The sequence below is a fragment of the Colossoma macropomum genome, unplaced genomic scaffold, assembly GCF_904425465.1.
Source record: "Colossoma macropomum unplaced genomic scaffold, Colossoma_macropomum, whole genome shotgun sequence".
In the NCBI taxonomy this organism is placed as follows: Eukaryota; Metazoa; Chordata; class Actinopteri; order Characiformes; family Serrasalmidae; genus Colossoma; species Colossoma macropomum.
The window spans coordinates 39,748,884-39,773,068 of record NW_023494787.1 but is presented as its reverse complement, the minus strand read 5'-3'; the positions used below and the strand labels follow the sequence as shown (position 1 = coordinate 39,773,068).

The window sequence follows — 24,185 nt, the reverse complement described above, 5'->3', positions numbered from 1 at the left end:
ACTTGCGAAAAAAGAGTCAAAATGAAAAGTAAAAGATCCATTACATTGATGTAACATTTACAGTACAGCACAGTGGTTTCATTTTTTAAGATGATGGTTAAGAACATACTGTTTCCTCCATTCTCCTGCACCACTCAACACTGACACATTCAGATAGCACCAGCAACAAGTGTTGCCAGATTGGGCAGAATCCCTTCTGTGAAAATAGCTGTTTTATATTTAACATCACTGTACATGAAATAACAATTATAGTAATAATAAAAAGAAAATTATTTAAATTTGAAAAGTGAAACATGTCTTAAGCGTTTCTTATTCTTAAACAATATTTGAATATTTGAGAGAACATTCAACAGAGCATTCAAAAGTGAAAATATTCAATAGATGCAGCCCTAATCATGAATACAGGAAGTAGTAATTTTATCAGTGGGGAACTAAGGGCCTTTAGGCCTTCATAGAATTTCTAGGAACTAAAAATGTGTGTCTGTAATTTTAGTTAATTTTTATTGAATAGATTCATGCTTGCATTTGAACTCTGCAAGTATTACGGTACCACTCCTGTTTCATTGTTAAAGGGGAACTCCACCAGTTTTTCAAAACTTATACATAATTAAATGGTTAAAATGCAAACAAAGTCATTCAGAGTGGTTTGATGTGAAGTGCTCCATAATAGAGAAACTTACTGAGTCAGAATTGTTCACAGTGGAGGTGACAGAAAGCAGATGTCTGAAGAGTTTAAAAGCTTCCTCAAAGAAAGTTATTACACTTGCTTTATGGTAGTTTTATGATAAAAATTTTGGCCTAAAACATCTTGTCAATCTATTTATTTTAATCCATTCATGGCAAAGTAATACATGTAGGGCACTGAGAGGTGAAGTCTATACGTTTCTCTACAATGAACCATCTCACATCAAACCACTATGAATACCTTTGTTTACATCTCAATGACAGGATTATGCAAAATGTTTGGATTGTTAGAAATGGAAAACAGTGGCAAGAGCTGTAAAACTGCAAAATGCCATTAGCTTAATGGTAACAAACTATTAGGAACACATAGGGGTACTAGCAGAAGTTATCATTATTATAAAGATGTTTTTTTCCTCATGTTTTTGGCTCAGTTTTGACATTTAAGGCCTGACACGAATGTCTAGCTGTAATAGTCACAGTTCACCTCTAGATTTTATATACGTCAGTGTGTTTGTTTAACCCTTTCCAAACCTCTCCTCATAGCAGTATTATTTGTAATGATCATCCAATATCTGGCTAATCAATCCTTGATTAAGTTAAATCGAGTGTGCTTCTGTTGAAATTGAACAAGTCTGAAACCAAATTTGACTTTAAATCCAAAAATATTAACAATCTTTTTGAAAACAACAACCTTTTGTTTCTCTTTACTGTATTTATGTTTATGTATTAATTCTTCAGACATGTTTGTTTTGAATGAAGATTGTCTTGTTTGCTTGAGATTTAAGTATGTGTCATGTTCAGAATGTAAGATACTTTTTTTATACACATATGTATTTATTTTTCTACTGACCTCATAACTAGACTTCATAATATTCTTCATTTATAAGTGTGTGTGTGTGTGTGTGTGTGGGTGGGTGTGTGTGTGTGTGTGTGTGTGTGTGTGTGTGTGTGTGTGTGTGCAAAACAAACAAATTGACTTAGCCTAAAAGAATGATTTGTTCTGTGTCAGTACCAGGTAGATCCTGAAACTCCACTCAGGTACATGATGCAGTCCAGCAGTTCCTGGTCTTTCAGCTCACTTAGTGATCCCAGCAGAGCAACCATAGCTCTCAAACCACCACCAGAGCCCAGCACTGCAATGTTAGGCACCTCATCCTGCATCATTGAAACACAAACCCTAAACATTTTAAAGGTGAATTCCACTGATTTTTCTGAAGTTCTACATAATTCACTCTTTGGAGTGTAAAAAAGCCATTCAGAGTGCTCTGATATGAAATTCTTTATTCAAGAGAAACTTACTACTTCTTGTTATGTCCTGTGTTGTTTTTTCACCTAGACCTGTGTATTTTGTGTGTGCCTAATCCAGATTCCATCCTGTGGCGTCATTTCTTCCACTCCAGGATCCTGCTACCCTCTACCCCGCAGTTTTGTATCCATCCCTCCTAATTCTAATGAAGTAAGTTTCTCTAAAACAGAGCATTTCACATCAAACCACTTTGACTGACTTTGTCTACAATTTAACAATTATGCAGAAATTTTAATAAAACAGTGGAATTCATCTTTAAACAAGCTTATTTGACAGCAGTTTCACTGCTTTAAAACATAAAGTACACTTTTAAAAGTGATGGTTCTTCAAGGGTTCTTCAGTAAAGAAAATGGTTCTATATAGAGCCATAAACACTCAAAAAACCCTTTGCATGATTAAAGTTTTCTTTGCATTGTGAAAGTGTTCTTCAGATTGAAGAAAAGATTGAAGAAAGTTGAGCATTATAAGCTTTTGCTATGACATGAACGCACATGCGCAGAATGTATTTAAACTTTTCCATTGTGAATGTAATCAGATACAGGCATTCACATAGTTATTATTCTTCTATTTGACAGATTATTTACATGATTGCCCACCTCGTTCAATCGGATAGAAATTGTATTCCGAATGGCCTCAATCTGACTGGTCTCTGGTGTACACATGGACGCATTCTATTCCGATTAAGCTATTTGTCAGATTATTAACAGATTATCAGGCTACATGTAAACGTGGCTACTGTTTTGCTGGATTATCCATCACTTGTTGTGGATTTCCTCTTTTAAGCAAACAGACAGGACAGACAGCAAACAGTTGCTAAGTGCTGAGTGTGACATACAGGCTTGTAAGCAAGTCTACCAGTGTAGCAAAACCCATAATAGCATAGCACATCGTAGTGTAGTACGATATAGCAAATAGAAGATTTATATCTTATTTACCAAACTGCAGTGTATGTTGTGCTTCTGTAGGCATTGTAGAACAGTCTTTCTTCTTCTGATCACATGCTGCCTCTCTGCTTCATTCAGAGAGTGACCAATTCTCACCTTACTACTACACACATCACACAGGAAAAGGTAAAACAATCAATGCCTTTCATTCATCCGTAATATCTGCATGTGCCAGGGCTTGAGTCTAACTATGGACAGGTGGACAGATAATTACACAAATATTTGCATCACAACAAAAACTGGAAAAAAGTGAAATTACCCAGCAGCTACCTCAAGAGTTACACTTGATAATTCTTCATAACTAGTTTGTCTCCAAAATTCACAAACTGAAACAATTACATAAAGGGTCGCAAATTAAAGATTAATCATTTAATAATTAGAAGTTGTTCCTTTAGGCTGCTCTCGCTACAGTCTATACAGGTTATACATGAGTCTGTTGATTAGAAAACTGGCCAGACTGCACTGTACACTGTATAAGGGAACCTAATGGGAGAAAAGGCTAACATAGCTTTAGCACACATTTATTCCATGGATGGAATCTAGCCTAAAACTAATGTAGACATTCAGCTGTAAAGAGTAATTAGCATAATAAATTATTATAGTTGACTAATTTTTGCCACTTAACTCATCATCACATAGCCTGCTTCATAGTGTAGTGCACATTCACTCACCTGTTTGCTCAGCAAAATTAACTATCATAGCAAGTTATGCTAATTACTTAAAGCAGATGTACCTGACTCCTGCAAATGACTGGGAACAACCAATTTAAACAGGCTAGGTAAAAAAACTTTTTTTCTAGTGACTACTTTACTGATGATGGCTGACGGTCTCACTTTCCCTAGCTGGGGTGGCCAGAGGGGTGGCTATACTTCATGGTCAGGTAGAACTGGCCATCCCTGGCCACCCCTTGGCTTTGCCTCTGTTGGTGCCATTTATTATCCGATAATTAATGTACAGATTGATCTTTGAGGGGACATAAACACTAGTAGAGAAATGAAGATATCAATAACTTGTCAAAACAAGATCATGAGTTTGTATGATAATTAGTAGTAAAAATGAGAACTTTACACAAAATAGTTATTAATTAAAACAATCAACCAGTAGCTTAATTAACAGATAATTAACAGGACTAAAGGCCATTTCACACCAGATGTGGTAACCATGCCACACAATGTGCACAATATGATCCTATATTAATCAGTGTAGTCTTCTGCACCGGCCTTGCGCATCACACAGTAATGTGTGTGAAGTACAAAAATGCATTTTGAGTCTATATTTGATGCACGCTGCGCACAGCATGCTAGTAGTTTCTAGGCAGAAACAGTAAATAAATGCAGTGTTTATGCTGTAATATACAATTGAGGCTAATACACAACTGAACAAAAAGAGCTGTAAATCTTTGACAGGGTGACAGAAATCCCTTTTGTAGGTTTTTATTGTTGATCTTTTTATATGATCTACATAAAGATTTTTTAAGCATTAAACAGAAACACATGTGTCATGTTCAGTGTGAAATCACAAGCATCATGGAGTGGTTCCAGATTACCACATGCGCATGTCACATCTGATGTGAAATGGGCTGAAATTATAAGTACTAGTTAGTTCCTATGTTATTTTTTATGAGTAAACACGTATCAGTTCATTAACGATATAATTAGCAGCAGTTAGTACACAGTCTATGAGTAATTAAGCTATGAACTAATAACAGACTAAACTACTAATTACTAAGTACTTAAGAATAGCTAAGTAATAACTAATGCTTAATAGGCTGTTAACTAATACATAACTTGAGTATAAAATTACTTATTAGCATAACATTTTCAACTAATTTGTGATCCTTAATGTAAATTGTAACCAAATAATTGTAAAAGTGGGCACAAATACCTTTCACAGCTTCTGATCTGGTCCATCTGTAAAAAAAATGGTATGAAAGGAGCAAATGTGAGAAGCATGTGATGAAAAAAACACTTGGCAATCCAGTCATTAATTAATATTGTTGGCATCCTTTTTTTTGGCATCAACACAAAAACCTGCATATAACTTAATTTATACAAAACATCTAAAAAAGACTAATGGTAGAATAAAAACAGCAATTATTACTGAAATGATAATTTGAATAAATAAGTTTTCAGCTGATTTTTAAAACTAATAAAAGAAAGTACCTGATCAGTATTAACAAGCAAAGAGTTCCAAATCTTGTGTGAATTACAGCCAAAGGTTGCTTCAGTGTTTTTGTGCTTCTGTTGAATGTACAGCATCTAACAGTTTTGTTCTGATTGGAATGTTTTTTGCTAGTTTTTAAAAGCTGTTAATGGGTAGCACCCCCATCTTTTTCAAAATGCTTGACAGATTGTGTTCCAGTGGGAGTGAAACTGTTAAAAGCTGTCTTTATGAATATTCAAAGGAAGAACAAAAACACTGAAGCAACTATCTGCTATTATTTTCACAAAACTTGCAACTCTTTGTTTGTTAATATTGATCAGGTACTTTCTGTTACTAGTTTCAAAAATCAACTGAATACTTATTTATTCAAATTAGCATTCAATTAGTACTTACAGTTTTTTTAGTTTTGTTTTTTAATTTTGTGTATAAGCCTGTATTTTTCATACTTTATTAATTCTTCTGTTTTTTTGTTTTAATTCTTCTTCAGTTTTTATTGAACAGACTACTTGTTCTTTTATTTATTTTTTTATTATTTAGTCATGCATATTTTTTGCTATCTGTAACATTTTGCTGTTTTATTTTCATTTAATCAGCATATTGAGAAACTTTTTTTGCATATGACAGTACGTATATGAATGAAGTTACTTGCAAATTAAGTAAATATATAAACTGTACTGAACACTTTCATACAGTAGAAATTTTCCAGTAATTACTGTATGTAGCTAATAGGTATTTATAAGAGGGCTACTGGTAGAAAGTAGCTAATGGAAAGTACATACATACCTTCACATTCAGATGCTAAAGTCCACATAAAACCTCTGAGAAAACCTTGAAGAATAAATAGAAGGGTTGTGTTTGTGAGCATGTGACGTAGTAGAAAGCGGATCTTTGAAGTTAAAAAAGTTATGATGGTTCTCCATGTAAACGAAATACCACTTAGTTATCTTAGATTTAGATGTGTGTTTGTGTGTGCAGAGTGTTGTATGGGCATGCCGAGTCCTGCTTTATTTGCATGCCAAACCGATATATAGACTTCAAGATATATTCAGGTTTATCTGGAAGCTGAGAAACAGGTAAGTAATACCACAGAAACACAAGCTGTGAAAGTGTTGAAATTACTTTTATCCAGGCATGATCCAGGCATAAAAAATCCAAACATAATGTTTGTTGATGCTACCCATAAAACAAACAAGTAAGGTATGTAAGGTTCTTCATTGCTTTGGATTAAAGAAGAAACAGGGCTTAGAAGAGGATGTTGCATTTGCCTTCATTTAAGAAGAAGCTGCACAGTCTCAAATGTGTGCCCTGTTCAAAGAGAGAAACGCCAACTGGTAAATTATGAAAATCTTTATGGTGACCAAAGATATACAATGTGTCCAAAAGTATGTGCACACCTGCTCATCCAATGTTCCTTTGAAATGAATGGTATCAATAGAGAATTGTCCACTTTTTTGCTGCAGTAACAGCCTCTGCTCTTCTCTTCTGAGAAAGCTTTACATTAGATGTTGGAACATTGCTGTGAGGATTTGATTGCATTCAGCCCGAAGAGCATTATTGAGGTCAGGTACAGCAGAATGCTCAGAAAAAAAAAAATGAAGTCAATTGCAAAGTTATTACTAAATTGCATTATTTGAATCTGGTTTTAAAGTGTGCACGAGAGATATATTTAAGATGTACAAGATATACTTGTTTAAAATATAACTTGTAGCTTCAAATGACACTTCATGGGTTAACTCAGAATCCCTACATATCATACTTATATTGAAGTTTCATGATGATTTGTGATTTTTCTTGATGAATGTTAAAAGCCTGTTAAATACCTACAGGAATTTATTTAGCTGATGGAAACAATTTTTAAATAATCAGGTCATCACTATATTTCATAGCTCAAAGATGGATTTTGTAAAATATCAGCTTGACTGGACATACTGATGTGGAGAAACAGCTACCTAGTGTATTTAGCACTCCTATTGACATAAATGCAACAAAATGGACAGGTTACCTCAAAATCTTTGGAGGGGCAAGTCTATCAAGTTTCACTGAAATCAAAAACGTTTTAGAAAGTTCCAGCAGTTTAGGTCAATGATAATCTGATAAAGAAGGACTGACACAAAAGTTCGTTTCTCAAAAAAAATGGAAAATATCTTTCTTTTCTAGAGGTGAGTGCTTTAGTTTTTGTGTTTTTTTTTTTAGCTTTGATCAATTTTTGTTTGGTATGAGTCAGAGAATCAGCAGAACCCTGAATGAGTATTGAGACGGAGTACCACCTATTGTTTCATGTCTGTACATCTTACGATTTGGTCACCCAAAAGAAGAGAAAAGTGAACAGCAAAATAAATAAGGCATCTTCAAAATTTAGGCCTCTAGTAATAAGGCTAACATAACATCATTATACAGGGTAATGTAGCCTACGCTGGAAAACAGTAATGTATTGACTTCGCTTGATTCAAAATTTCCACATAAAAAACATTTCGTCAACACAGTGTTGTCTTTCAGTTTATTTACTGTTATCAATAAATGTGTTGATGTAATATTTTATTAATTTCTTTAATTTGGAAATGGTGACACACTAGCTTAGCGAGTTTTAAAATATTCTTTTAAAGCTCTCTATAACCGAAAAGAGATATCACTCTGGTGTGTATTGTGGTCTCAGCCCTCAGCAGAGGCCAACATGAACATTACCTCTCATCAGCTCAAACCAACAATGAGCGCAATTATCAGTGCAACAGTGAGAGGTTGTAAGTGTTTTTAAAACCTAAATATGCTTTTTTTACATTAAAATAGGTGGGTAGAGCAGCGTAAACCAATACACAAGTTAAAGTATTAACCTTTTGGTAAAATAATGACACAAGTAAAGGTACTTTCCCAAAAAACAACTTGAGTAGAAGTACAAAAGCATCAGGTCAAAAACTATTGAAGTTCCGAGCAACTTATTGAACTGCAGTGGAAAATCTTAGTAAATCTAGCATCTATCAGCATAGAAACTACAGTCTGTTGTGCTCCATTCTTCTCTTTTTGGAATTTTTGGTTTTAAAATAAAATGCTAAAGCTATCAAGAATGCAGGAAAAGGACAAACAGAGGAAGAGGCAGATGAAAGTCATGGAATCTAAAGAGAGCAATAGTGGTGAGCCAGTGCATATTTTGGAAGGTGCAAATACATCTCTTCAGAAAGAAAAGCCAAAAAAAAAGCCATCTTTTTTTGAGATAAGATATGGATATCACTGAGCAGTTACTTTGAAATGTTCCTCTCTTATTGTGACATCTTGTCTCAACTTCTAAGAACACAAGACAAAATACAGGTAAGTATTGCTAAAGAAATTGCTTTACTTTGCGAAGGAACTCAATCTTGAGACAACGGTGTCCAATCTTTTCTGCAAAGCAGGAGCAAACATGAACACACATGATCAACTGTTCGAAGACTGAAACCAACTGATTAACCCTTTTAAATCCCAGGCTTATTACTTACTAAGACTTAGGCCTAATCCCATTTCACCCCTTGCCCCTACCACTTAGCCCTTACACCTGTTTTGCGTGTTCACGTCTAGGACTAGGGTATCCTGATTTTTGTTGAGATAGAGGGATAGGGTGAAGTCTTAGGAATACATGACCCTCCAAATGGAGGTTTTTCAGAGGGACACTCCAAACAGAGTGTTAAGAGAAAAGAAAAACCTGCAAGGTGGCCAAAGAAACCCACAAATGTGAGTATTTTCTCTGTTAAAAATTACAATAACCATTGTATTATCTTAGTTCAGTGCCGTTTTAATGTATTATAGTTCATTAATCTTCTTCATAACAAGCATAAAAAAATCGCTAACATTAGTATGCTGATGTCTCAGTAGCTAGCTAGCTAAATTTTCTCTTCCTCTTCAAATGGTGCAGCAGTAACATTCTGGCACCTCAGGCATCAGAACTGCTTCATCATTTAAGGTGGTTATTTACATAAGTACCTGCTATTCCACTCAATGTGTCTGAATTGTGTACAAGATTTACATATTTTGTTTAGGCAGTTGATGCAATTGTTTCTAAAGGATTTGTGGTGTAATCAATTCATGTATACTTATTTGTGAGCACAGGTGAGCTTTAAAAATTGTTAGCTTTTCAAGACATGATACAGTATGTAGTGGCTTAATATATGATAATGCATATATTACTTTCTTAGAACGGTGGCAGATTATTGATTGATCAGCTGTGTTCACCTGTGTTGTACTGCACCATTTAAGGTGGAATGGGAAAATTTGAAAAAGAAGCTGGCGAGTAGCTGATTTTTGCTTCATATAACTCAAAAATTAGGCGTGGGGGATAATAAATAATTGTCGCATTCCCTTTCTTTGAAGGCACATGATTCCCTAAATTTAACTAAAGACCAGCAGTGAGGTTGCCAAACTTTACCCTCCTCTGCTATCACTGCTGACTAGCAGGGCTGCCTACAGAGCACTGCTAATTAAGTAATGTTCTTTTTTATCTGAGGGTTGTCCCATTACATAGGGGAAGAGTTCAACCACTACCCCTTGTAACTTAGTTCCAAGAGGCAAGGTGACACTTGAAAACAAGGGGTAGGGGTAAATATAAGAAATGACATTGAGCCTTTCAGTTATTAAATGTACTACAATGCAAACTGTCTGAGTTATTCTTTCTGTGTAGTAAAACTTCTGACCCACCAGTGGGTCCTGGTTATTTAAGGGAAATTAAATCAGGAGCTTGTTTGTTCTATTGCAGCCACACTGGCCTATTTATATGATTGGACACACATTGGCTTGGAAGAAAGTGGTGGAGGAACGGTGATTCCAGGCACAAGGCCAGAGTGGAGTGGCTGAAAATAAAGTGGAGAATGTTGCACTGTTTTCCACTTAAAGTCCTGACAGTCCCATTGAGAACTGGAGTGGCACAAAAAACATACTTTATAATATCTTCCAATATACCACTTATACACTGATCAGGCATAATATTATGACCACCTCCTTGTTTCTACGCTCCTTGTCCATTTTATCAGCTCCACTTACTCTATAGGTGCACTTTGTAGTTCTACAATTACAGACTGTAGTTCATCTGTTTCTCTGCATACTTTGTTAGCCCCCTTTTACCCTGTTCTTCAGTGGTCAGGACCCCCATGGACCCTCACAGAGCAGGTACTATCTGGGTGGTGGATCATTCTCAGCACTGCAGTAACACTGATGTGGTGGTGGTGTGTTAGTGTGTGTTGCGCTGGTCTGAGTGGATCAGACACAGCAGTGCTGCTGGAGTTTTTAAACACCTCAGTGTCACTGCTGGACTGAGAATAGTCCACCAACCAAAAATATACAGCCAACAGCATCCTGTGACCACTGATGAAGGACTAGAGGATGATCAACACAAACTGGGCAGCAGCAGATGAGCTACCGTCTCTGACTTTACATCTACAAGGTGGACTGATAAGGTAGGAATGTCTAATAGAGTGGACAGTGAGTGGACACAGTGTTTAAAAACTCCAGCAGCACTGCTGTGTCTGATCCACTCAGACCAGCACAACACACACTAACACAACACAACCACATCAGTGTTACTGCAGTGCTGAGAATGATCCACCACCCAAATAGTACCTGCTCTCTGAGGGTCCATGGGGGCCCTGACCACTGAAGAACAACGGTTACTTGTTGGTTTTAAGTTTGGAAGGATGGAAGAGTTAAAAGTAGCAGTAGGTGCACAAAAGTAAAGAATGGACAAGTTAAATACTGGTACATTTGATATTATGCATTTGGAGACTTTTGTGTAATTTTCTTTTAAATGTGTTTCCTGCTTTTTCTGACACTGAATCTAATAATAACTTAATGGCATTTTTTACTGGAAATTAAATAAACATAAACAAACAGATAGTTTGACTTTTACACAGTAATGTAAAGGATTTGAGTGTTTGCTTGGCTTGACTGATTGGGCCATAGTCAAACAACTACTCTACTACTAACAACTTGAATAGCTATGCTGATGCTTGTTTCTTATACAAGCTTTGATTAGGAGACATGCATCCCAACAAAGACTGTCTACAGATACAACAACAGCAAATCTTGGATCTTTGTTAATCTGGGAAAACTACAGCCATCCAAGGAAAGGCCTATAGGAGAGGTGACCAGGATGCATACAAAAGGGCCAGGTACGCTCTCGAAAAGACAAACAAGGCTACCAAATGCAAATACAGGGATAAACTGGAACATCATTTAATCTCAAATGACTGTTTTTCCATCTGTATTGGACTTTAGACCATTTCTTAATATAAACTAAAGCCTCAGGTATAGCAGCAGAACACCTACTTCCAACCAGTTGAACATATTTTACTATTATACTTTACTATTATATTTTAGATTTGAACAACAAAAGTCCCTTCCCCATCCCCCATACTAGCTGTAGTCCTTCTGTAACATGTCTGTGCCCTCTTAGCACGTACAACACCCCCACCACCACCACTCTCTTATCACCATCACTGAACATCAAGTCAGCTGTGATATCAGAAAAAAAGAAGATTTGGAAAGTGTCTGACCCTGGTCCTCTCCTATCACCATCGCTGAAGAGCAAGTCAGCTGTGATTTCGGGAAAAAGAAGATTAGTAAAGCGTCTGGCCCTGGTCCTCTCCTATCACCATCACTGAATATAAAGTCAACCGTGATCTCAGGAAAAAGAAGATTAGGAAAGTGTCTGGTTGTGTCTCACCAGCAACACTCGTTGCAATCTTAATCAGTAGCGTCACGTCATGAACAGCAAAAACTAAACAGCAGAACGAGCCTTCACTGTGAATATAATTAGCTCTAAAACACTCTCAGCTGTTCATTAATAGAGTGAGACAAAGATGACTGTTTCACTGTTTTTTTTCTGTTTACTGGCTTTACCTTCAGGTTAGTTGCTGATGCCATGGTAAGGCTGAAAGATGGCACATGTGCAGTGAAAAAAAAGCACATGAATTCTGATCTTAAGGTCACATGGCTACGAATCGGATATGTATCCAATGTAGGACCACATACGAAAGTAGCTTAGGTTGGATTTGAAAAGATCAGATTTGCGTGTCTACACAGCTATGAAAACATCAGATCTGTCTCACATTAGAGCAAAAAATCATATTTGTGTCACTTCAGCCTGGTAATGTAAACCCAGCCTTAATGATACTAACTGTAATACTCACTTTATTCACATACACATTATCACCCAATGAACTGAATTAACTCTACTCTCTTTAGTTTCTCAGAGGAGGCCGGGGTGGAACACCTTCTTCTCCAACACAATCTTACTAACAAAAGAGTAAGATATCTAACTATTAGTGCACGTTTGCCATTTGCTACATGTTGTTTATCTCTCCTGTATTGAGGAAGGACCTGTGTAATTGTGACTTTGCTGATGTACCCACAGTGTCATTACCACAGTCATAAGGTGGTATAGGAGCACTGTTTGTCACTGTTATCCATTGTCACTGTTATATTCTTTTCATTCACCAACCATCCAGTGTTCTACCACAGCTAGTTATTGTGAAATGTTTTGTGAAGTAAATGTGTGTTATGTAACAGTGAACGTTAAGAAAACAGAGCTCAGGTGTAAGGACTTGACAAGTTTAAAATACAACAGTAAGATCTGAAGAGAACAATGAACAATGCGAACCAAGTGAGCTGGTTTCAGTTGATGATCATTTAGTAATGTTATCAACCCTAAATTGATGCTCATTAGTGAATCTTGTTTATGTTACCTATTGTAAGGTGGATCTTCATATCTAGTAAATTGCTGCCTCTTGCACCTGTTAATGGTGTAGAGTAATGAAATCTTATTTCTTCCTTTTATTAACACTCCATATGAATTCTACAAGCTCACATAACTTCCTAATAAACATTGATTGTGCATTCTGTAGATACTTTATATAGGTATATATAAAGTATCTACAAATAAAGGTCTATAGGCACTAAATATTAGAATAACAGGTCTGCAGAGCAAACCAAGATATGAGATTCACTGGTTTAGATTGGGGGGGGCAAAGTAACACAGCCAAGACTGAACCATATAGCCAAAGAAGTGTGAGAGTGTGACCTTAAAGCCTTGAAGTTGAGAAGGAGCTGGCATAGGGTCAAAGAGGCCTATCGTTGCCCAGTCAAACTTTAAAATGAATTGACAAAACTTGAAAATAAACTTCTTCAAGATTCCCGAGGGAGTGAAAACAAAAGCGAACTAAATAAAGACACGATGAGCATAAACTTAAACTAAAAATTAATATCTGCTTATTTAAAGTCCAAAAAAAGAAAGCAGGCTTCTTGTTACATCCTGGTCACATAGTTGTTCTGTCTTTCTCTCTCTCTCTCTCTTAGAGATTCTGACCATTGTTACATAGCATTAAGTAAAGGAACATAATAAGCATGCAATTTCATATATAAACATTATTACTGTTTCAATAGGAACTTGTACAAGAATCTATTCAGCTTAAAGACTATCATAGTACTCTAATTCCTAACCATGATTACAAAAAGCTACTTGAAACTTCTAGCAATCACACTTCTAAAAGAAATTAGTAAGAAATGTAAGAAATTCTTAATAAGAAATGATGACTAAGAAAGGAAACAAGATTGCCTTTTAAGAAAGAACACTAAGTTTGGAATTGTGTTCAACAACATTATAGCATTTCTAAACAGTGAAACAGTGAAAAGTTACACAGGATAGAGTAAAATAAATGCTGAGTATATTATCTGAATATCTGTTTTAATATGATGTCAGAAACTCTGTTATGTTTGCAGCACATATGCTACACACACAAGCTACAAACTTTACTTGCACTGTTCTTCTTCAAAAGAAAAAACATGAAGACTCGTAAGAAAAGATATGTAAGGTTAAAACATGATTCAAAAGAACATATGGATTTAGTAACATTATTATATTTCTAGGAAAATAAATGATATTTACAGATGATCAAAGATCAGTTCAATAATCTTGATTAATGAAATTGGGTTCCACTTCAAGAATCATAGAATAACTCAAGTTGTAGGGAGTCTTATTTTTCAGAGTTATTTTTCAGATTTTCCTTAATAAAGGAGAGTCATTTTATTTAGCATTTGATTAAAGATTAATGTGTCTCTCATTTGCCTTGTGCCAGTAATTTGCCAGAGAGCAGAAGAAATGAAACTTGATTCTGAAGATTTAGTCTCTGGACAGTCCTAAGTTGCTAAGGAATGCACTTAAAGTATATGTTCAAAAGGAGTTTTGTGAGGGACCATTAGGTTGCAACTGTTCATCTGGTGGGGACTGTTGCTTGATTGTTTGAAGTATTTACATTTTTTGATGTTTTTTAATTCACTCAACAGATGTTTCCAAGTTGGAAGTTTTCATCTCTTTAATGGTGTTTTCAATGTCCTCCAGCAGTTTCTCCTTGTTGTTTTTGATGTTTTCACCAGCTTTCTACAGAGGATCTGTGATCATTTCACGACTGTAGCTCTTTTGAAAAGACTTCTTACTTCTGTAGCTCTTTTGAAAAGACTTACTCTACTTCTTAATTTCTCCTGAGGAAACAGACATTTACTGTTTAGAGCACTGCTGCATTTCCGTTGTCACAATATACACAGTAAAGCATACTAGCATTATAGTGAAACCAGTTATATGTAGGAATATTTATTTTCAGTATGTTGGAGTTACCTTTACAATTAATGCAATTGAAAAGAGGCATGTGAATCACTGTTGGAGCTTTGGTGTTGTTTTTAAACACATAGAAGTCGTTTTATCTTTTCTTCAGAGGGTGTAACAACAGTTTTTAGCAGTTTGAACCACCGTCTGCAAAAAAATCCAATAATTCTTCCAATAATTTACCAATCCTGTGTGCCATGGCATAACAGCTCATACCTGGGACCATATGCAACTTTTTGGTCTGAGCTCCCTTAATCTGAAACACAAACAATTGTAAGAAGAGCCCAGCAACACCTCATGTAAAAGCCTCATGCCAAAGTAATTTAAATAATAATAATAATAACAACAAATAAAAATCTCAATTTCAAAAAAGTAAAAACAGCAGTGAGTAGTAAATTCTGTTTGACCTGTATTACATTGAAAACCTTAAATATTTGACCTTATAAACATTATTTTTTTTCTTCTTTGGAATTATACACTCATTCCAAATTTGATGCCTGAAACACGTTACAAAAAAGTTTACCACTGTATTGCATAACTTTTCATTTTAACAATACTTAACCATTTGGGGTTGAAAACATGGAATTTTTCCATCATGCAAGTCTTTAGCTGTGGAAGCATACAGGGCTTTTTTTTTGTTTTATTTTGAGCTTGATAATATAGCACATGTTTTTAATGGGATACAAGCTGGACTGCAGGTAGACCAGGCTAGCATATGTACTGCAGATCTGATTACACATCAATGTGCCGAATGTTGTGATGCATAGATCTTTCAGCAATAATGATGCCTACACAGATATAAGTTACCCTCTAGTCCCCCCCTCCCCCAATCTCATGAGAGACCCCAGCTTTTGTGCTGGTAACAATTTGGATGGTCCTTTTTTCTTTGAGCTGGAGAAAATGATGACATCAATTATTTCCACAAATCCTAGAAAAGAACACAAACCAAATATCTTGAAAAAAGGTTGACTTGTTGGACCACAATATGTTATGCAAAAGTCAGTTTGAGAGGAGCTTGAGCCCAAGTCGGCAGTGTTTCTGGAACATTTATTCCCAGGTCTATGGGGTGATATCCATCACAAAATCATACTGGTTTTTAATGCAGTGCTGTCTGAGTCATTGAAGGTCACCGCCATTCACTTGTGGTTTTTGTCACCTCGCAAGATGAAATACTTAATGTCCTTGCAATTCGCTGTTGTTGCAACAAAACCTCATATCTTCAAAATGATAACTTTACAGGAGAAGCAGAAAACATACTTTACTTTTAGTGTAAGTCAATGGAACCAGAGTTAGTCATTCTGGGCCATTTCTTTTGATCCATTCATCATGAAATTTACACACAATGTAAAGGGCAACTGGCATTTTCAAATTATGTCAGAAAAACAGAAAAACATAAAAAATGGAGATACAAGGTTTTGTTCCAACAGCAGCAAATTGCTTGCTGAGAAAAGTTATTCTTAAATTGTTGGATTTTTTTCCCTGTGGTATACCTCAATCTGCCCTTGCTCTTAATGGACAAGACTTTTCCTGGAACCTTGTTCAATCTTTTTAAAATCATGTTGCAGGCTTCAGTTTCAGAATTTGTGTATATTTACCAAACACAGTGAAGCTGGTAAAATTAAACATTATATATCTTGTATTTGTTCTGTTTTGGATTGGATTTATGCATGCTATGGTTAAGTGAATTAGGATGACAAACTTTTCATTTAGCATTGTGTAGTTGTTTTTAAGCCCATATTTCTAAGACTAAAACTCATTAAGAAACAGTAATAAAAAGAAAAAACACCATAGATCACCATTCATAGGCTGTTTATTCCTGTATAAAACATGTACAAAGTAGCATGCTGAATCTGACATTTGCAACTTTATTATTTGCAGCTAATGCTTTGTGCAATTGCTGAATGAACCTAAACTAGTATAGGTCCACTCATATAGGCTTAAACCATTACTCATAATGAAATAGCGATATTTCATTCATTTATCACAAATTAATCTGCTAGTTCGTTTTGTACTGATTTCAATCTTAAGAATTCTCATGAAGGCTTAGTGTGGCTATTCATATTTCTTACTATTGTAGTAGGTCTACTAGTTTTTCTCATTAAACATATTTGACAGTAAATACTGGATGAATTCATGTTGATTATTGATTCATGATTCACAGTTGCTTAAAACTTCTTTATTATTGCCCTGATAGTAGAAATGGGCATTTTAACAGTTTAGCTCTTGTCTTGTAGTCATTTCCTGATTTGTGAAGCTCAACAACCCTTTGTTACACATCACTGCTATATTCTCTGGTCTTTCTCATTAGGGATGCATTGATACCAGAGTAAACGAGCATGGTTCCTGCCCAATAACTGATACCAGTATCAACATCCCTATTACTCGTAATGATGGAATTTGGCCGGCGCGTCACCCCATATTTATACCACAGTGAAACAGGAAGTCTTTGCTAATCATTTAAATGTTCCTAATAGCTCAGATTTAAGAAAAGTATTTATTTCATGATAGGATTTAGGTTTTTGTTCAATCACTGTATTTCAAATTAAAGTCTGATATTTGTGAATATTTTGAATGAAAGATCAAAAGGATAAGCAATAAACAATGTTTTTACAGCCCATTTTGCTCATGTTTGCCAGGGGTGCCCATATTCATGGAGGAGGCTGTATTTTCATGATCTGTTCAATCCATATGCTTACTTTATTTGATGTTAATTACTAGCAGAAGAAGTCATTTCTTCTCATGTTTGCTTATTAATAATGAAGCATCACATTATCTGTTACAGATAATGACTACATTTGTTCATAATTTGTTCTTGCATAGTTACTAAGTTACTAAGGAAACACACTGTAAAGTGTTACAATGTCAGTTAATCAAATGTCTGATTTGACGCTACATTTGCAAGCAAAGGCAACTTTATCATCTCCTCTGTAGATTCAGTGAGATTCGTTCAGAGCTAGTTTAAGTTTTATTTTTCATTCTTTTGTAACGAGGTTCACCCTGAGAATTAGAATCCAGGCCTCTGACAATGGGAGACCAAGGCTTTACTGGGTGAATTACCAATTAGGGACAGAAGCAGACCTCTATTTTGCAGAGCACAAGAACAAAAAAAGAAGGGAAAACAAAATGACAAAAAAAAAGGAAGGCTCAAAATGGTAAGCCAAGCAACGGGAAGAAGGCTTAAACTACACTGAAGAGGAAAAACTGAGAATCACCCTATGCTAGGACCAAACCCAGGCCTTGAAGGTCATAGACTGGTATGGAGCTGAACTACTGCACAGCTTAAATAAGTGGGGCTGGCCAAAGGCTCGAGAAAGTTCAGTGTCTGAGCACTCGATGAAAAAAAAAAAAGCTGTCTGTAATTAGACCCCAACACAGATGTGATCAGTTGTCATTAAATACTAAGAGGTGGCACTAGGTCTGACCACAGGCAGAATGACAGGACTCCTGCCTGTGGCAGACCAAGAATGACCCCTCACAGGTAATGGACAGTAACATTTGCTAAAGACTGATTTGGAGGGCTAAGAAAATAAAAAGCAGTTAGGAATTCATGGACATGTATGTAATGAGCATGCATATAAGTGTAAGTGTGTGTGTGTGTGTGCACTCTAGCGTGTGAGTGTACAATACATTATCAGGAAAACAAGAAAAGTTGATTTTGCTGAGAAATTGAGTAGCTTTGCTAACACTCTGCCCTGAAGCTAAAGCAGGTGGTGCATGGTAGGACAAATACAGTCACCCTACAATGTATTTTACAAAGACAGTTGAAAAAAAAATCTGTGCATTAATGTTTATACCTCATAATTCCTCATAAATACTGCAAATGTAGACTTTTTGACCCCTTTTTGCTAGACAATGTTTTAAGTGACCTTTGTGTCGGACTACCATGCCGACAGAAAACACTTCTCTGTGTGGGCAGACCCTTGTTCACTGCCAAATTAAGCTGTTTGTTCCTTAGTGCAGCAGTGCACATTAGGCTTAGGTCACATGGTATCAGCTGGTATCAGATATTGGTATCAGAACATTTTTATGAGGTCATGTATGAGTAAATGAGCATGGTATCTGGCTGATAGCAGTATTGGTATTGATGCATCCCTAGTATTAATATTGACATAGAAGATATTACATATCATGACAGTATGATAACTCTAAACACAGGCCTACCATGTTCACCACCAGATTTGCATACCTGTGCCTCATCTACACTGTGTAGTACTTTCAGTATACCAACAAATTAAGGGTTGATTGTTCAATTGTTGATAAATTACTGTAGAATGTAACCTATAATTGGCATAGTAGACCACCATAATAGACCATCTTGTGGGCATAATCATTTATAGGTGATTTATGAAATTCTTATATGAGCATTAAAACCTTGCTTGTAAGGTACTAAAGTGCTAATACAAATACACAACACTGTGATTGTATGACTCTTGCTTATACAAAATGCTGCTTTCACCGCATATATATGTGCTCTACCTCAAAGGGATCTCCTGCACTGTCCAGGGAAATGATGAGGTCGATGTCTCGTTCTTTTCTCAGCATTGAGAAATAGGGTGAGTTGATTAACAGTCCAGCATCTATGTAATCTCTCATCTCTGAGCCAAGGACACTGGCATCAATGTCTTCCACTGATGACATAAATAAACAATGCAAATCTTATCAGGCTAATTATTTATTAACAATGTTGATTACTATCTATATAGCACTGATATTTAATGCGTTTTGCAATTAAATCGTTCATATTTGTATAAAAATTAATATATAAGTTCATTCTGAAATTGATGCCTGCAACACATTCCAAAAAATTTAAGACTAGGACCATGTTCAGAAAACTTCTTCAACAGGTGATGCACTCATGCTTGGATATAAAAGGAGCATCCAGGAAAGGCCTAGTCCTTTATGAGCAAGGATGAGCAGAAGCTCACCATTTTGCCAAAAATTAATCAGCAAAAAATCTAAGAGTTTAAACATAACGTTGCTTAGTCAGGGATTTTAGGTATTTCACCCTCTACAGTGCATAAAAACATCAAAAGATTCAGGGAATCTGGAAAAACTTAACGCTGAACACATTATGGAGCAACATGTGCTGCCTTCTAGACACAGTCTTTTCAGGGTCGTCCAAGGTCAACATGACAATGCCAAGCCACCTTCTGCATGTGTAATCAGAGAGTGGGTGCTAGATTGGCCTGCCTTCAGTCCAGAACTGTCCCCCACTGAAAACGCATGGCTCAAAATACATCAACAGCTGCAAAGCCGAATACATTTATAATAGAAGAATGGCAAAAAATTACTCCTTCAAAACCACATCAGTTTGTGTCTTCAGTTCCCAAATGATTATTAATTGCCATTAAAAGGAAGGTGATGCAGCACCGTGGAAAACATGCTCCTTTCCAAATTTTTTGGAATGTGTTACAGGCATGATATTTGGAATGAGTGTAAATTTACTAAAACAATTTCATGAGGTAAAGCTTAAAATAGTGTGTTTTTTTTCTGTTTGGTATTTTTTTTAACGCTTTTTCCCCTAATATGTTAAACTCAACTAATAAATAAACGAAAATTCTACTCTAAAAGTTACAGAAAAATGCAGATTTGTTACATCTGTTTCTTTTAGAGGAAGTGTGAACTTATTTTTACTTAAAAAATCAGTCATTTGATTGGAGGTGTTCAAACTGATGCATATGACTATGCATCTATTTCAGTCACGTGTTTTCATGCAGCCGACATATATATGACCCTTCAATGGGGGAACGTCTGTGGAGAATTAAAAGATTAAAAGAGAAGTACTGAAAAAAGCATGGCGTTCAAAAAACAGAAATAACTGATATTGATTCATGTTTAGTTCCTAGTTACTGATTTAAAGTCTTGGATAACACACTGTCTTGTTTTTCCTGTTCATACATGAACATTACTTTTCCATGGCTTCTCATGCTACACTTGCCTCTCCTGTAGCCTAAGCGTTAAAAGTAGCTAACTGATGCTGCTACTTCAGCTCTGAATGCATGACCAGTACAGAGTTAAAGAAGATAAAAAGCTGTATGAAAACAGGAGAGAAAATGAGTGATTTCATTACATAGATATAATGAAACTTGTGCCATTACATGGAAAAGCTAATGAGCTGTGTGGACCAGCCTGTGTGGCGATTGTGTTGATCTGTATTATTTGTTTTAAATGTTTTTCCACAGTAAATCTTAATGTTGAAATTACTGCTCAAATATGTAAGTAGTTAAACACTGTCATGTCAGTTAGCTTATGCAGGAATGCGGTAAAACTTCATTTCCATTTTCTGATGGCTGTTTTCACATAAAAATGTACAGCATGTTATTAATAAATAATGAAATCATAGTTTATTTCCCACCTGACATTCCATAGAGATAGTTGTATGTCCTTCCCCAGATTCAGTTCCATATGGTCTTCATTGAGCTAACAACAGCATTGCAAATGTCTCACAAAATAAGATAAAATAAAAATAAATTGACTCACAGTTCAAGACTTCAACTATGCTCTGCCTATTTTAGACAACAATAACTGGTAAAGTAATGAAACAGCTTCTCACAGCTGAGACACCAACATGAGGAAGAATCCTTTGTTTTATAGTGAATTACTGGCAGTACAGCTCCCAGTAGACTACTGTAAATCTACAGCTGAATTACTGTATTATAGAATTACAATATTATTTTATTTCTAGATACAGTTGACAATTGGTGCACACCCACAGCTATCTTGAGCATTGTTTCTTAATTCTGCTCCTGACGATGCAGAGTTTAAGTTCTATATAGAACCATGAACATTCAAAGAACCATTTCCATGATTAATGAGTTCCTGGCATCGTTCTTAAGATTGATGGAAAATCTGCGGTAGATGGTTCTATATAGATAATTTTTAAAAAGGGTTCTATCTAGCACCCAAAATGGTTCTATTGTTATGATGCCAGGCCTGTTCCAATGGAAGAACATTTTTGGTGCTTTTCAAAAAGGTTCTATATAGAACCATCTACAGCACATTCTCTAGTGAAGAACACTGTCATGATGCAAAAAAACATTAATCATGCAAAAGGTTCTTTGAGTGTTCATGGTTCTATATAGAACCATTGCCTTTAATAAAGAACCTATGAAGAACCATCATTTTTAAGTGTGTAGATGTCAACTTGACATCAAAATTGGCAAATGAAACCTTTATGGCAAAACCTATTTGAATAAGTATTTATAAATGTTTATGTATGTTTGTGTTAGATGTCATGAACAGTTTATGTTGGTGTTATATAGCCTTGTGAACTCTACCCTGCATTAAATGTTACCAACATTCATTTCAGCAGTTATTTGCACGCATATCAGTCTTAAAGGCTACAAAGCTTAACACAGCCAAATGTCTTTCGTATGAAAACATTACAGAATGAACTGCTTTAACTAAACACAAACCACAGTCGTGGCTGGAATATCAAAATATGTAAAATGCGTCTCTAGGGAAAGAATAATGTTATAAAAACTCATGTAAAAGAAACTATAGATGAAGGAATAAAGGCTAATTAACAGAAAAAAAATAAAGCACAAGGAATGCTGGGAAGCTCTGGCCTCAACAATAAAAAAAGCCAGGTTGTTCTTTCAATTTTCAGCTGAAATAAGTGCATTGTTTTACAAGTGCATCAGTAGGAAGGTCTACTCACCTTCCCAAATACATTGCCCCTTAAACCTGTCAGTGAGAAAATTGCATACACACAGGGCGTAGTCCTTTCTGACTTCCTCAGTTCCTCTAGAGGAAGAGTCAACTTTCCTATTTCATCAAATCCATCTAAAGAGAGAGATTTTTTTCAGTGTGTATTTAAGTGTATGGTCACTGTTGGGACAAATCATTGTATCTCCATTTTTATTTTCATGTTGTTAAAACAATTTCTGCTACACAATGTGTTTAAATTCCATGATTAAGCAATAAAAAGGTCCAAAATTACTTTATTTATTTATTTTTTTTAAGTTCTATTGTACGTTAATGCTGTTTCTTCCTTCTTCTGTAAACGTACTATTTTGGAGATACAAGGTGTTGTTCTATACAAGATACAAAGTTTCCATCCAAAGCAATATGGCGATGTGGACTATGGAAACAGAATTTATTCGTCATTTTTTATGAATTACCTGAGATGTGTAAAAACCTACACTGGAAGCATCTTTTTGGGAAAAAAATAACACATTTACGCATAAATTTAGTGTCATATAATAGCTTTCCCTCTCCTGGCTCTTACAACAAACTCAAACATGAACAGCATGGTAGAGAGGCAGAGGAGATGAGAATGCTGCCACTTTTCAGTTATTACAGAGACAAATGTCCAGAAAAGACTGACCATATTCTTTGTAAATGAAAAGTGGTCAAATAGCTGTCTATGACTGAAACACATTTCTTTGTCAGTTGACAGGAAGGTTAGGAAGGTCAAAGGTACACAAGTTGCGACATACATCAAATTAGAGGAATGTCAACCACAACTTTTTTTTACTGACAAACTAAAACTTATCTACAGTTGTTTATCCCTAAAAGTCAGTCTGATGGAATCAAGCTGTTGGGCAGCAATAATGCAAACATTTTTTTAAAATGCGTTTACATTTTGTCACAGTGTGCTACAATATATTTAGTTGTTCTTTGTCCTTTAACGTGGCGTAATGGTCTGGTGCACACCAGATACTATCATGCAAGCACCTAATACTATCAAGTGAGCACCAGATACTATGTGGTGAGCCCCTGATACTATGTGCTGAGAAAAAAACAAAATTTTATATATATATAGGAGTTTTCACGCAATTTATAGCGGACTATATCTAACAAAGGCAGAGCGTACATTTAGCTATATGTCATGCCTCCCTCCGGCTCAGCTGGACAACTACAGCTGACTCTGTTCCTTGCTCCCTCATGTGGCTTAGGACTGAACCAAATGCACCTATTCCCCCCCGTTCTGCCTCTCCAGACTTCTAATCATCTTCACCTGTTCCTTGTGTATTTAACCTGTCTGTTTGTATCAGTTCTCTGTGAAGTGTTGATGCCTTTTGCTGTGCTTATCAAGCCTTTTCTCATGTTAGTAAGTACCTTATCGTGTATGACCTGTTTTTTGTTTTCGACCCTGATTTTTGCCTTGTCCTTTTGCTCTGGCTTGAATCCCTGGTTTCTGAACTTATCACACCACTTTGTTAATAAAACTCTTAAAACTAGCCTGGACTGCAAGCGTCTGATTCAGTCTGCAACTGTACCACTATATCTATTTGAGAGGGACAAATTGGTAAATTATTAAGGTTATTATGGGTGACTGAACAAATAAACTTACCTTATCATCTTTAAGTCGCTTTATTTGTTCTTGTGCCATTGTGCGAATGTCTCGTGCGAAATCAACTTAAGCGCACTGTCAGGATTGCCAAAGGATGCTACTTTTTGGTGAAAGGAATTGCTGATGTTAAAACACATTTATTATACTTCTTTGCTTTACTTTTTATTTATTTTTTAG

General features: G+C 35.8%; 1 protein-coding gene across 1 annotated transcript in view; it reads right to left on the bottom strand.

The window, feature by feature from the left end:
• Positions 1-22,384, bottom strand: part of LOC118804952 (cytosolic phospholipase A2 gamma-like) — a 29,596-nt gene extending 7,212 nt beyond the window's left edge. The window contains exons 1-3 of the mRNA XM_036565543.1: positions 22,371-22,384; positions 2,926-3,037; positions 1,697-1,839 (exon numbers count right to left, since the gene is read on the bottom strand). Of these exons, the coding sequence (XP_036421436.1) occupies positions 1,697-1,839; positions 2,926-3,037; positions 22,371-22,384 (269 nt within the window). The remainder of the gene's footprint in view (positions 1-1,696; positions 1,840-2,925; positions 3,038-22,370) is intronic.
• Positions 22,385-24,185: the final 1,801 nt, after the last annotated feature.